The sequence below is a fragment of the Sinocyclocheilus anshuiensis genome, unplaced genomic scaffold (genome assembly GCF_001515605.1).
Source record: "Sinocyclocheilus anshuiensis isolate Anshui unplaced genomic scaffold, SAMN03320099.WGS_v1.1 scaffold1341, whole genome shotgun sequence".
NCBI lineage: Eukaryota > Metazoa > Chordata > Actinopteri > Cypriniformes > Cyprinidae > Sinocyclocheilus > Sinocyclocheilus anshuiensis.
The window spans coordinates 1,779,622-1,793,515 of record NW_015553274.1 but is presented as its reverse complement, the minus strand read 5'-3'; the positions used below and the strand labels follow the sequence as shown (position 1 = coordinate 1,793,515).

Genomic DNA, 13,894 nt, shown 5'->3' with positions numbered 1-13,894 from the left:
AAAAGTCGCTAAACCGAAATGCATGACGTATGACAACTTGCATAGACGAGAGAGCAAAGCCAGTTTTGCAAAAGGGTCTGACAGACCTTCTGAGGCGCTTATGAATTTGTTTTATTGTAACACACCTATGTAGGAACACCTCTAACAATTTGAACACTTGAAAAATTATACGTCTTTAAACTCATCTGTTTCACAACATTTATCATACATGCAATAAAGATCTAATCAGACGGATTTTGGTTTAGTGTGTCATTATTATGGTGTGGATTTACGATTAGTGTTTGTGTAGGGGGTAATAGCATGTGATGGTAGGCTAATGACCTTCTTACTTTTTAAATAATTCTTGGACACAAGTTAGCAAGCAGTCAACTGACTGAATGTATAAAACATTTATTTTTTATAATTGAGAATTGCAATTATGTAAAATACATTTTAAACTAAAACATGTTAATGGCCTATAAAAGTTGTGATAATGTAAAAAAAATATCGTACAAAAATAGTGATATTTCTGATGTTTACATAAGAAATGACAATTCTCAACAACCGTTTTTTTTGTGCAGAAATTCAGCACTCTAAAATGCTTGGCATGATGGTAATGCCAGCAATACAGAGGAAATCGATATTTTTTTATACAAAAATTGTAATATATACACATAAAAAAAAACAAATGATTTGAAAGTAGTTATTGTGTAAAAGGTGCGAAATGTATGCTATGTAACATTATTCTATTTCGTTTTCAGCACGAATGTTACCGCAAGGGCTCGTCCTGAAGAGCGTATTTTCATGCATGGTTTGGTTGCATTTTCACTGTGCTGCGCGTGCTGGGGCGGGCTGGATTTGCGTGAGCGGGGCCGGATCTCAGTGCGGTGATAGAGCTCGCAGAGCGGCTGTGCGGAAGTTCTTTCATCTGCGTTGCACAGAAGGGGCTTCGCCCTAGAGATTAGCTATTCTTGTCCCAAGTTTTCGCTTGGACGAAGGCAAAAGAGGTGGAACTTCTTCGCTCAGTGTTTTGACTTGAATTCTGTCGTTCGCTACAAGTTAGCGCCCATTACCGTCGGTGAGTATTTTCAGTGTGTTTTGCGTGTAAACACGAGCTGCAGTAATGTGAAGCTCATAGCGTATGTGCGGGAAGCTGCGCGGGGGTGGCGCTGCATGCTTGCGTGAGAGATCTCCCTACGACATTGGTCAGATATATTCTGTTCTGCCGTCTCTTAAGTAACAGTTCCTTTAAAACCTTTATGTTGTCCCTAATGATAATCGTATGGTCAGATCTATAGAGTGTCGTCCAAGTAGTTTGATTTTGCTTTTAAGTGCGGTATGATTGACAGCCACAACGCCCGCATGATTCTGTCTCTAAAATAGGCCAATGAGAACGCGGAGGCGGGATGTAAACCTCTGTTTGGCTTTATTATGGAGCTGAACGACGGAAACAAGTACTATTTAAACCAACTCTTACTAAGCTTATTGATTAGGTCTATATGAACACAATTTCTATCTTCTGCTGTCATCTGCTTTTTATGATTTTATTCTGAATGCAAAGAAACTGAAGATTCCGCTAGACTCCATTAATTATTATAGCCCAATCAATTGAGTTTATTGACCAAGTTTGCCCTTATAAGGAATTATACCTGCTGAGTTGCTCAGATGGTTACAGATCAGTGCAAAATATTTAATTTTTATTTATTTTTAAAATTATTAATAACGAAGCAAGGAAAAATAATCACACCTAAAATATTTAAACCTATCATTAATAATAATTTAAAAATATTGTCTGACCTTCCACTTATATTTGCTTTGTTGTTTCACATTGGCAAAAGGCTATTACGTAGTCTTTAGTGTTACATCCAATACTGACAAGACATCTAGTTGATTTGTGAGTTTGACTATTTTATCTAGATTTTTCTTTGGAGTCAGTAAGATTAAAAAAAGAAAAAAATACATTTACTTTAATCAGCAAGGATGGATTAAATTGATCAAAGGTAACAGTAAAGAAATGTATAATGTTACAATAGATTTCAAATTAATTCTTTTCTTTTGAACTGTCTATTCATCAAAGAACCTAGAAAAAATGTATCATGGTTTCCACAAAAAATATTAAGCAGCACATCTGTATTCATCCTTGATAATAAGAAATGTTTCTTGAACCCCCAAATCAGCACAAAAAAAATAATAAAAAAATAAAGTAATGGCTGCTGAAAATTTTGCTTTGCCATCACAGAAATATATTATATATTAAAATAGAAAATAGTTATTTAAAATTGCAATAATATTTCACAATATTACTGTTTATTGTGCTTTTAATTAAATAATTGCAGCCATATGCATTCGCACATCTTTGGCTGTTTTTGGGTGTCCTGTCATGAGTGTTGTGTTTTTTTAAGGCAGCATGTTAAAACACTCCAAAGAGAAAGGAAAAATTTAAATTGCATCATATGACCTCTTTAAAAATAGTCCAACTTTTAAGAATGTATCTTGAGATCTGCACTCCATTCCACAGTTAGACCAACTCTTGCAAATCAATACATAATAGCCATGATATTATCATGATAGTCATGGCCAAAGGGCGCCTGTGAGAGGGAAAAAAAGATTCCTCAAACCTGGGTCTTGCTGATATCTTACGTTTTTCTTTACGATTCCTTACAGGGCAATGGCAAGGCCAAGCCACAGTGAGCATGTCCTGCAGCAGCTCAACAACCAAAGGGAGTGGGGTTTCCTCTGTGACTGCTGCATTGCTATAGGGGACATTTATTTCAGGGCCCACAAGGCCGTGCTGGCAGCCTGCAGCTCTTACTTCAGAATGATGTTCATCCGGGATCAGCAGGGGACTGCACGTTTTGATCTCAGCAACATGCAGATCAGCGCAGAGTGCTTCGATCTCATCCTGCAGCTCATGTACCTTGGCCGAATCGTCGTGGATCACTATGAATTTGAAGAGCTGAAATCATCTATGGCCTACCTACAAATGTACTACATCCCCGACTCACTTGAGGACCTCAGAGATATCCGAACATCCAATCTGACACCCTCGTCTTCTGCATCGTCCTCTTCATCATCCAGCTCCTCATCCTCATCCAGCGTGGTGGGAAGCAAGATGATGTTCGGCGTTCGAATGTTTGAGCAGCAGCGACCAAGCCCTTCTGAGAATGAATGCGCACCCAAAGCCTCAACCACAACTGCTCGTCAGACCATTAATATCTCAACCGTCAGGCCTGCTGAAGATGTGGTCATACCACACCCTCCGCCACAATCGGAGACCGTTGTAGACCAGCCATGTGACTTAAGGAAGAGAACATTAGGCCGAAGCGCTGCCATGAAAGAACGTCCTCGATTTGGCCGTACATACACTTGCGACGATTGCGGTTTTGTGTTCAGCTGTGAAAAGCTTCTCATTGAACACATCCTCACATGCACCAATCGCAAAGCTTTTCAGACACCCAAAGTCAACAAAAAGGTTTACGGCGATTCTGGCAAAGATGAGAGCTCAACCTCAGAGGGTACGGATGAGCACAGAACAGTTTGCAAGGGCGAAGAGGACTGGCCAGACCACAAGTCGGACACAGAGACGGTGATCAGGTCCGTCGCCACTGGCATGGACAGTGAAGTTGCCTTCTCCAGGAATATAACCATTAAAGTGGAGCGAGACGACGATTCTGAGACCGGTTTGGAAACTATAAAAGTCATAAAGGTAGGGAACCATAATGTAGGGAGCTGCAAAGTTCGTACCAGAGTGTACAAAGACAATCTTGCAGACCAGATGAAGTTTGACAGCGAGGAAGAGGCCGGAATATCCGCCATGGATGCTTTGGAGAGCCAAAGCACAGGGTTATCCTCTGATCCAAAGGTGCACCGGATCAAAGAGGAAAAGCAAGATGGCGCATGCATTCCATGTGAGTTGTGTGGAGCCCTGTTGACGGAGGAGGATCAGTCTGCTCATTACATCTCCAGCCACATGGGACATATCTGTGCCTGTGGAAGGTGCGGCCAAGTGCTCATTAAAGGCAGGCAGCTGCAGGAGCACGCAGAGCGATGCGGTGAACCCCAGGGGGCCGAGATGGACTCCCCAGGTGAGGATTCGCTTCTACTTGAAGATGCCGAGGCTATGGAGGAAAGCTTGCTGGAAGGAGCCGACCTGGGCTTTCGCTGTCCACTCTGTGGGACGATATTTGAAAGCGAAAGTCTTGCAGTGGAGCACACGTTGGCTTGTCCGGAGCAGGAGCCGTTCCAGCCAGTTCTATTGGAAGACGGTGGTGAGCCAGACCATCGTCGCAAGCATTTCTGCGCGATTTGCGGCAAAGGCTTTTACCAAAGGTGTCATCTACGGGAGCATTACACTGTGCACACCAAGGAAAAGCAGTTCACCTGTCAGACCTGCGGGAAACAGTTTCTGCGCGAACGGCAGCTGCGGTTGCACACTGACATGCACAAGGGAATGGCGCGGTACGTCTGCCCCGTGTGTGATCAGGGTACGTTTCTCAAACACGATCACGTGCGACACATGATCTCTCACCTGTCTGCCGGAGAGACTATCTGCCAGGTGTGTTTCCAGATTTTCCCCAGCGGCGAACATCTGGAGAAGCACATGGATGTGCATCTGTACATCTGTGGCGTTTGCGGAGAGAAGTTCCGTCTCCGCAAAGACATGCGGAGCCACTACAACTCCAAGCACACCAAGAGACATTGAGAGGCCTCTCTCTGCAACCCTTGAACCCTTTGAAATAAGCCATACTGTAAATGTGAGAACAAATCTATGCACTTAGACACCAATTGTAACCTTTACAACTGCACTTTCCATGTGTATGCAAATTCTGGATGTGATGCTATATGTTTTTGGTGGGATATAGTGCCTCAAGCTTTTGTCTTCATTTTCTTATATTTCGAGGTAGATATCCAGACACTGGTTAAGTCTAGATATTGACTAAATCACACTATCAGTGGTGTTTCAGTTGAAAATGCTTTATAGGTCTGTAGTTATGAAACTGGCCCAAGGCTAATAGTTTTACATCCAATAATTAATATCTGATCACGAAGCTTTAATGATGGTACGCATTGGCTTGTTAAAGTTTATCAACATTTTAACCGTTGTATTTAAGAGAACTTTTGTCAAAGAGGTCATTTGTTTATGTTATTGGTGGTGCTTTTTTAGTGAACACGAGCACATACAGCTTCCATTTTGTCATCATTTCAAGCAGCTCTGGTGTCGTCGTTACCTGTCATATCCTCCATGTTCAAATGCCCTTAAAGGGATCGATCACCCAAATGAAAATTCCATCATCATTTACTCTCCCTTATGTTGTTCTGAACCTTTATGACTGACTTTCTTCTGTTGAACACAAAAAAGATATTTTGAAAAATATCTGCTTTTTATAAATTTCTTTTGTCCATACAATGAAAGTTAGTGGGGTCCAGTGTTGTTTTGGACAAAAAACTGTTAAAACATTGTTTAAAATATATTTTCTTCTGTTCCGCAGAAGAAAGAAAGCCAGGTTTGGAATGACAAAATGATGACAGAATGTTCATTTTTAGGCAAACTATCCCTTTCAAGCACGGAGATAATAAAGGAGAATAGATTGTTAATAGAATGCGGGCACTTTTCCCTCCTTGCACCAGAACACTAAAAATACTGTAAAAACAAAGAAAAACACTCTTGTTGATGCCTTTCAGCTAGCTGTACTTGCTAAATCGTCACTCATACAAAGCCCAGGAATCTATGCAAACTTGTAAATTCAACCCTAATTTAGTGTGCGTTCACAGAGTTGACGTGAACCGTTTCATGGAGTAAAACAACATTTATTGTGTAGCTATTTCAATATCCCAAAGATATTCAAGTCATATAAACAGATTTATAAAATCTTTCGGTTTGTACACCAGCTATCTGTTTCTAATAAGGATTACGTGATATACAATTCTTATCAGCCTATGCTGTTTTTGTTCGGAGCAATCAAACTATATGCTTTTGTTTAGGGTCCATCTAAAGCTTAAATGGGCTTATAAGAGGTCTTAACATTTCAAATATTTCACACCTTATAGAATTATTGTGGCTTGATGTGAATATGTGGAAATGCCATATAATGCTTGCACAAGGGTGTAGGGTAACTTATAACGTTTGTATTAATAAACAAGTGCTTCGGCAATCGTTATCTTGTCTGAAATATATTGTGAAATATCTAGGTTGGATTGTTTTTTCTTTCAGTTTTGTGTTTTTCAAGTTTAATCACGTGATGTTCATACAGGCTAAAGAGCAGATTTTTGGAGCTGTGATCCATGAACCATCAACGTGGCCGTGAGATCTGGACACAGTTAATGATTGGATTAAGAGCAGGCAGTCTAAACTTGTGACAGTTGGTGCTCCACGCTTCTTTTTGAAATAGGTTGTCACATTCAAGTAAACTGACCTATTCAGGCTAACACAGCTTAATGACTTAATGTATGGATTGTATAAAAAGTATATCGAGACTGTGTTACAGTGAGGTTTATGCAGCTTACTTGTATTCTTCATCGGTAGTTACATTTGTGATCAGTTTTTAAATAAAAAGAATTATGATTAAGGACCAAAGCAAGCACGTAATTTTAATTAACAGACAAACAGCTCAGACATTTGCATTGGCTGTTCAGCAATGTATTTGGGTTGTGTTGTGATCTAAACCTAGTGAAAATATTTTTGTGTGGTAGAAATATTGTAAGGAATATATGCAAATATTGTTTTTTGATCACATTTAAAAAAAATCCTTCAGTGTTTCATACATTCTTGGATTTAAGAAAGAAAATAAAAGTTTCAAAAATTGGTGATTTGTTTGATGCATTTGAAACTAAATTCATGAACACGAATGCAAAACATATAAGGTGTGTTTACTGTTAAATCTGACAATGATTAATTTATCATATGAAGTATTTTCTGTAGTCAGACTACAGGCTGCCTGCTGAATTATTACAACCTTCTGGTTGTCGGATAATGGCAGCGTAATATTTGCCATGCAAATGATCATTACAAACCCATCCGGGATATTTTATCCCCATATTTAACAGACCATATCAAACACAATAGCTTGCATAGATGAATCCCCTGACAAGCGAATAATATTTTTAAAAAAGTTCATTTAAATAATTAGTTATGAAAGCTTTTCTTTTATATTATGCCTTTGCAATGTCAAATTTATGAGAAATTATACTACTGTTTTCTTTTAAAATGGTTTAAATGATAATTTGGTGCATTATTTGCTGTAGTTTTATTTAACTTGTTTACGAATAAACAATAGCTTGTCAAAATAATGCTTCTGCATTGTGTGACAATGCATTGCTTTGCCGATTTCTTCAGCCTGTATTATCGTGAAATGCAGTGGCAGTTAAATGTATTATTGCTGATGTTCAGTAGCTGCACTGATAATAATCATTCATCCCTCTAGAAGTACTTTGAAATTGAGCTGCAAAGTCGGAACAAAGAGCGATCTGTGTAGGTCTGTAGGAAAACAGAATCAAACACATGGGGCAAACTGAACTAACATTAACAGTGTTTGGTTGTTTGCAGGATAGTGCCATCACTAACCTCTAGATGGTGACAATTCTCTCATATTATTTGACCCCAAGTTCTAGAGGAGCTTTTTAAATAGGCCTATGTACCACTCTGAGAAACAGATTAAGTGTAGGGGAGATTGTTTTAGGGATTTTAGAGGAAATGCGTACAAATGCTGTTAGGCCACGTCTATGCTGAACTCTATATCAGCACAAAATCATCCCTCCCATACATGGCCTGTATTTTGCTAAAATTATTTTCTTAAAATACCCAAACAGCCCCTATCTCAGGCTCTCAAATGAGTTTATATCTGGTTAAAAGCCTTTTAATGCCTACATGTTCCAACAGCTCGACTGCCTTTGCAGCCAGTGAGCTTGTGGTTTTGGAAACCATCTCTAGATGCCTGGAAACCTCTTGTGGCGCTTACTGTGACGCATACAAACTCTGTATTTGTCCAACCAAATTACTTTAGCATGGAAGGAACTTTTCGTTCTCATTGGGTAAATACCTGACTAAGACATCAGAAGCTGTTTAATAAAAAAAAAACCTTGATTAGAACCAAGAAATGCTTCTAATGAAACAAAACGTACTTTAAATAATTCACGTTTATTGCTTTGCTCATTTAATGTAAAATGTACTAAAAATGTGTTGGGTTTATTGACTGTATTACAGGCCTACCTACCTTATAATTGTTAATTGATACATTTTTGGCAAATGGCAAATCAATCTAATATCTTTTGTCCTTGTGGCCATGTAGCTCAGCTTGTATTTCTTCTGCTTGCTTGTTTGTTGGAAGCGGAAAGCACGCTGCCTGTCTGCTCTTGTTTATGTGCTTTCATGTTACTCTTTGATTATCCACTTGGTGGCGCTGTTTTATGATTATCCTTACAGTATGTTTGTAACATACATTAACACATTATGAACAGGCCTCATGAGTGCATTTGAGAAGCTTAATGTGTATGCTTGGCTGACAAAATGCACTCTTCTACTTAATAAGTAATAGATGGTTTATGTGTTCTCAGATTTCATTAGATACATTATTGTGAGTTAAGGGCAGCCCAGCGTTTCGAGTCTTTCAAGTATACAGTAAAGAGCTGCTAGAAGACATTTGGCAGTATTGTTTCCTACAATGGATTGTAGTTAAATATACACCTCATTCGGCGCTCTCTTTGTTTTCTGTCATAAAGTATCCCGAGATGCCCTCAAAAACGAGTCAGTGCGTGAGTGAACCGTTCGAATGAATCAAACTGAATCGTCTTTCACGGTGAGAATCGGATGAACTACTGTCATGGCGGAGCAGGTCTTATATTGCTGAACAAATTAGGTATGTTTACTGCAACTTCCCTAAGTAATTTTTAGTAAGTAAGTTTTAATGGCAGAGGCATCTAAATGATCATTGGTTTGTATTCACATACTTTGCATTAAGTATATTCTACCCTTTTAAGACTCACAAAAGAAGAATTTATTTAGAAAACTTTTAGAAGTTATTTCTTAGGTTTTAACATTAATGGTTTGTTAACCAATCCAAAAATGACTTAAGCTATATTTTAGTTATGTTTTACTCAAAAATGGCCTTATCTGTGACATCTACGCCACAGCCTGTTTCCGCTACAAATGGTTTGTTAACCAATCCAAAAATGACTTAAGCTATATTTTAGGCATGTTTTACTCAAAAATGGCCTTATCTGTGACATCTACGCCACAGCCTGTTTCCGCTACACCCTGCTAAATTAATTTCTTCTCCATTATGCCTAATTATATGTTCAAAATCAGCAGATTTCTGCCTTGGATCACAGACCCAGAGTGCTCGTCTCTTGTGCCCATCTGATTTGGTCTGGTTTACTTGATGTCCTTTTAAGGCAGGTCTGTTTGTCACGACTGTGGGTGTCTGGTCCTCATGGGAGCTGGTCATGCCAACTTCAGTAATGGAGAGTCTTTCCATAACACATCATCCACCCACTCCAGTCATATGTTTACAGGCACGGTCCTCTTGAAGGTGCACTTTACAGCACTTCCCACTGCCACCTGGTCCTTTTGTAGTTGCTTCATTACATGTCATTAAGCACAGGCTTTGGCTCTTACCCTTCTTGAAAATATTAACCTTTCATGAGTACTGTATCCTGTAAGCTCAGATAAACCTCTGGACAATTCTAGCATTTTGAAAATTGTTATTAGATATTTAGCAGATGCCTTTGTCCAGAGCAATTTAATAATGAACTCTGATGAGTTCACCTGCCGTCTGTTCAAAAGTAATTTGGTCTGGACTGACCTTATGTAATCTTTAATTTTCTTCCTGATTCATTATTCCAATCCACCCACACTAGTGTGTTGTGTGGCTACGCACCCAGGTCATGTCCTTATGCATTGAACACAATATTTTTTCATTGTATTATATATATTATTTTACTTTAGTATTATTATTATCCGAATTATTATATATTATTATATAACTATGAATTATTATTATATTATATATTCATTATAATAATTCTGAATAATAATAATAATAGTTATTATTATTATTATTATTTTGTAATTTGCATATGATGCTAGAAAACCCCAGAATAAGTTCACATGTTGGATTTGGCTTTTTCCACTTTCTGCTTATCTGTTACTCCCACCATCTGTCCTCTCACACCAGAAGCAGTTGAAAATAATGTGTAAAGAATCTTAGAATGAAGAGCTGTGACTTGACTTATGTAGCTAAATTCATAGACTCAACAACCTTCAGCTAAAATACAATATATATTGCTTTGCATGAACAAACATCATGCTTAAATTGTCCCTTTTCTGTTGACCCACTTTGTGGGTGTGAATGTTCACAGATAACCAAGTGCTATGTGAGATACAGCTTTTAGAGCCTTTTGCCATTCTTCTTTGAAAGATTCTTTGAAATATTTCAAAATGGCAACTGACCCATGCCATCTGTTTATGACAAAGTCACTTGCATATGCATGCTGGCTAAAAATGTGACTGACATTATAAGCCAAGAACCTCAGATGCAGGGAAAAAATATAAATTATGAAATTAGTTGTTATGAGTTATTCTGTAATGATGTGAAAAAAACAACACATACTGATTGTTGGCAGTGTGTTTAATGACATCTTCACGATGCTTCTCTGACATCAGAGGAGTGCATTTAGGGATTTATTTTTGAGCTTGTTGTATGTCATGCATACATCAAACAGCACAGTCATCCACTGCATCCATCTTTGACAGAAGAAAAAATGTCAAATTGTTCATCTATTTGGCCTGTATGATGAGTGTAGATATTAATCAAAGGTGTCTCTTAAAAGTATTTGATAAGATTAAACATGTGCATCACTAAATCCCATATCTTCCCCGTTGTGAATAACCTGGATGAAAAATTGTTAACACGATTACTTTTGGTCACCAAATTCCAGTGGTGTAATGTAACGAAGTAATAATACTTCGTTACAGTACTTAAGTATTTTTTGGGAGTATCTGTACTTTACTTGAGTTTTTATATTTCAGCCAACTTTTACTTTTACTCCATTTCCTAATTGAAATGTATACTTTTACTCCGATACATTTCCCCGAAGCATATTCGTTACTTACTACAAAATAGTCAGAAGTCAGAAGAACACGGACTGCAGGAAAGCAGGTTTGACGAATCAGTGGTCTGGCGTTTGCAAGTTACACTCCTAAAAAACACCTTTGCTCATGTGTAAACAAGTTCGCGCACAACCGCGGATGATTCATTTTCCACTCGAGTCGAGTCTGGGGTGCGATGTTTGGTACGGTACAGCATCGTCTGTGATAATATGGTTAGTGTTGTTGTAATGATGTGCGATCGACGTTATCAAGTAGGCTATATCACCAAATCACACAGAGTGTGTCTCTACAAAACTGAAAATTCCAGCCTTTCTAAATTGTAGACGGCAAAAATACTTCTGTATGCTTTTTATATTTATATAATTTAATATAGCCTAGTTAACTTAATCTATATCACTCAAAGAGTACCGTTTTTCTGCAGATATCAGCATGAACACATTTAATAATCATTTTATACAAGTTCAGTAAAGCAATAAGTGACTTACATTTTAGATGATTCAGTGATTCACTCATTAACACAGTCAAATGCTTTGTTTCTGAATTAATCAGTCGTTTGAATAAATCGGTTGAATTTCAATGATCACTCATTAACAGTCACTTGCTGTCACCTACTGGCGGTTTTAATTTCACATTTCGACAATTTTTTAAATATTTTAAATTATTTCAAATATCAGTATACAACGTTTTATGTTAAAAACAAAACATTAGGCCTATTTATGCATCTGTAACTGCAGTTTAAATGCATCCATGTCCCCACTGCTAAACCATCCCAGTTGCTCAAAAAAAAAACTTTCGTTCTATATTACTATTAACATATACATAAATAAAAATCTAAACATGAACATATATATTATATATATATAAAATTATAAAAAATGCATTTTATGATGAACGCAGTAGGCAGTATAAGCACACGTGACGCGCTAAACACCCGCATCTGCGCCTGCGCCCACGCTCGGTCTCACCTCATGTTTGCGGCTGAATACAAATTATCATCATAATTAATTGACATGATTAATTGATCATAATTTGACTGTTGACATTAGTAACGTGTTTTAATGTCGGTAATAATTTCACCACCACCAACAACGCATCTGACTTAATATTCTAGTTTCCATAACTTAAAATGTATTATATAAAAACAACGAGGAAATAGGCCTATGGTATATGGTTTAAATAAGGTTTCATTGTACAAAATAAATAAACAATTTACAAATGCCTGCAAAGGGTGCCAAAGGCCCAGTAATTGCTGTTGTTACACTTACTGGACGATCAAATCCTTGTTTAATATTGACCAAACTTTTAATTCAAATATCCACTTAATTTTAAATTTTTGGCCACTTTTTTGCTATAGAAATGCTACAGCCTCTATCATTTCTTCAACAAAAACATGTAGACATCACAACCCTTACCAAAATGAACTATGGTTTTATCGTAGTAAAACTGCTTACTTTTATTTTGTGTGATGTCTGAATGCTTGAGACCAGAAAATCAATCAGACAACTGTATTAATAAAATCATAGCCATAGGTAACTGTCTAGAGCTAAAATTGTAATTTATATATAATACAATTTAATTACAATTTATTTTTTTTATTATTATTACTTATTTTATTAAAGTTCTATTTTGACATTTTATAGTAGGTGTTTTTGTTTAGTTTTTTGAGGGAGGGGCACAACAATACTATTCTACTTAGGGCACCCATTTGGCCAGCAGCGGCCCTGTCTGAGCTGTTTTAACTGAAAGAAACTTGCACAGACATGTTTTAAAATATAACAGTGCCATTGTTTTGTCTCAAAATGCACACCAGTAATGTTTTTTTTTTCTAAGGAATGTTTATAAATATACTTAAATGTCCTAATTGAACTAAACCTGGCTTAGTCTAAAGGCCCTGATATACTTCAAGCGAAATCGAAGAACAAACTGATGTGACGTCATTTCAAACAAAATCCGGCCAAAACGAAGTTCGTTTTCGGCAAGTTGCCAAAGCGACTTTCCGGAAAAGTTTGTTCCGGCTGCAAAACACCTTCGTACTAACATTGGTCCGTGACGAGTACGTCATAGAAGGTGTGCGCTGAGGCTCCGCCTTCTTTCACACGGTACTCTTCTCTGGGTTCATTTCGTCTGTTGAGTCCTTGGAGGTGATGTCCGCGCAGTGGAGAGCCGATTTATAGTAGCAAATTACGTTTAGATTTTGATGAAATGAGACACTGACACTGTTTTTTATGTTTAATACTGCTGCTTGATTTTAAGCAATATATTGAATAAAGTGCCATGTAAATAGCCTACACGTGACGTGACTTCACAGGAGTGGTAATTTCCAGAGCTTGTGCAAGCATACCCATGTTGCTATGAACAGATGCTTTTTTATAAAAAAAATGCTTTTTGTTCTCTCCATTTTTGTTGTGTTTATTTTGTTATTGAGAGGAAAGCGCACAGCACATATTTACATATTATAGCTTGCTGTTCTCTCCATTTTTGTTGTGTTCATTTTGGTACTGAGGGGAAAGCGCGCAGCACATAATTACATATTCATATAAACATTGCTTTCATCAGAGTGGGCGGTGTCGGGATGTTCGATAACAGTATACCGCAGCTCACGTAAGCTATTTTGAACTTCGTTTTACCCCTAAACGAAGAACGAAAAAGAACTTCGTTTTCAGTAGTAGGGCTATATCGGGGCCTTAAGCCCTCACTGTGAAACCAGGCCTAAATGTTTGAAACCCTTTTAGTGGATATATATGAGCCATACAGGCACATGGCTTCTCCTACCATTGCTATGCTGATGACACACAGCTCTATCTTTCATTT

The 13,894-nt window shown here is 37.7% G+C and overlaps 1 protein-coding gene across 1 annotated transcript; it reads left to right on the top strand.

Annotated features, from left to right (window-relative positions):
* Nucleotides 1-820: 820 nt before the first annotated feature.
* Nucleotides 821-5,310, top strand: zbtb1 (zinc finger and BTB domain containing 1). The gene is made up of 2 exons (XM_016460068.1): nucleotides 821-1,057; nucleotides 2,644-5,310. The coding sequence occupies exon 2, from the start codon at nucleotides 2,648-2,650 to the stop codon at nucleotides 4,679-4,681; it is 2,034 nt and encodes a 677-aa protein (XP_016315554.1). The 5' UTR covers nucleotides 821-1,057; nucleotides 2,644-2,647; the 3' UTR covers nucleotides 4,682-5,310.
* Nucleotides 5,311-13,894: the final 8,584 nt, after the last annotated feature.

Excerpts from the sequence above, each read along its gene's own strand:
- zbtb1 (XM_016460068.1), top strand. The coding sequence starts at position 2,648 with ATGGCAAGGCCAAGCCACAGTGAGCATGTCCTGCAGCAGCTCAACAAC.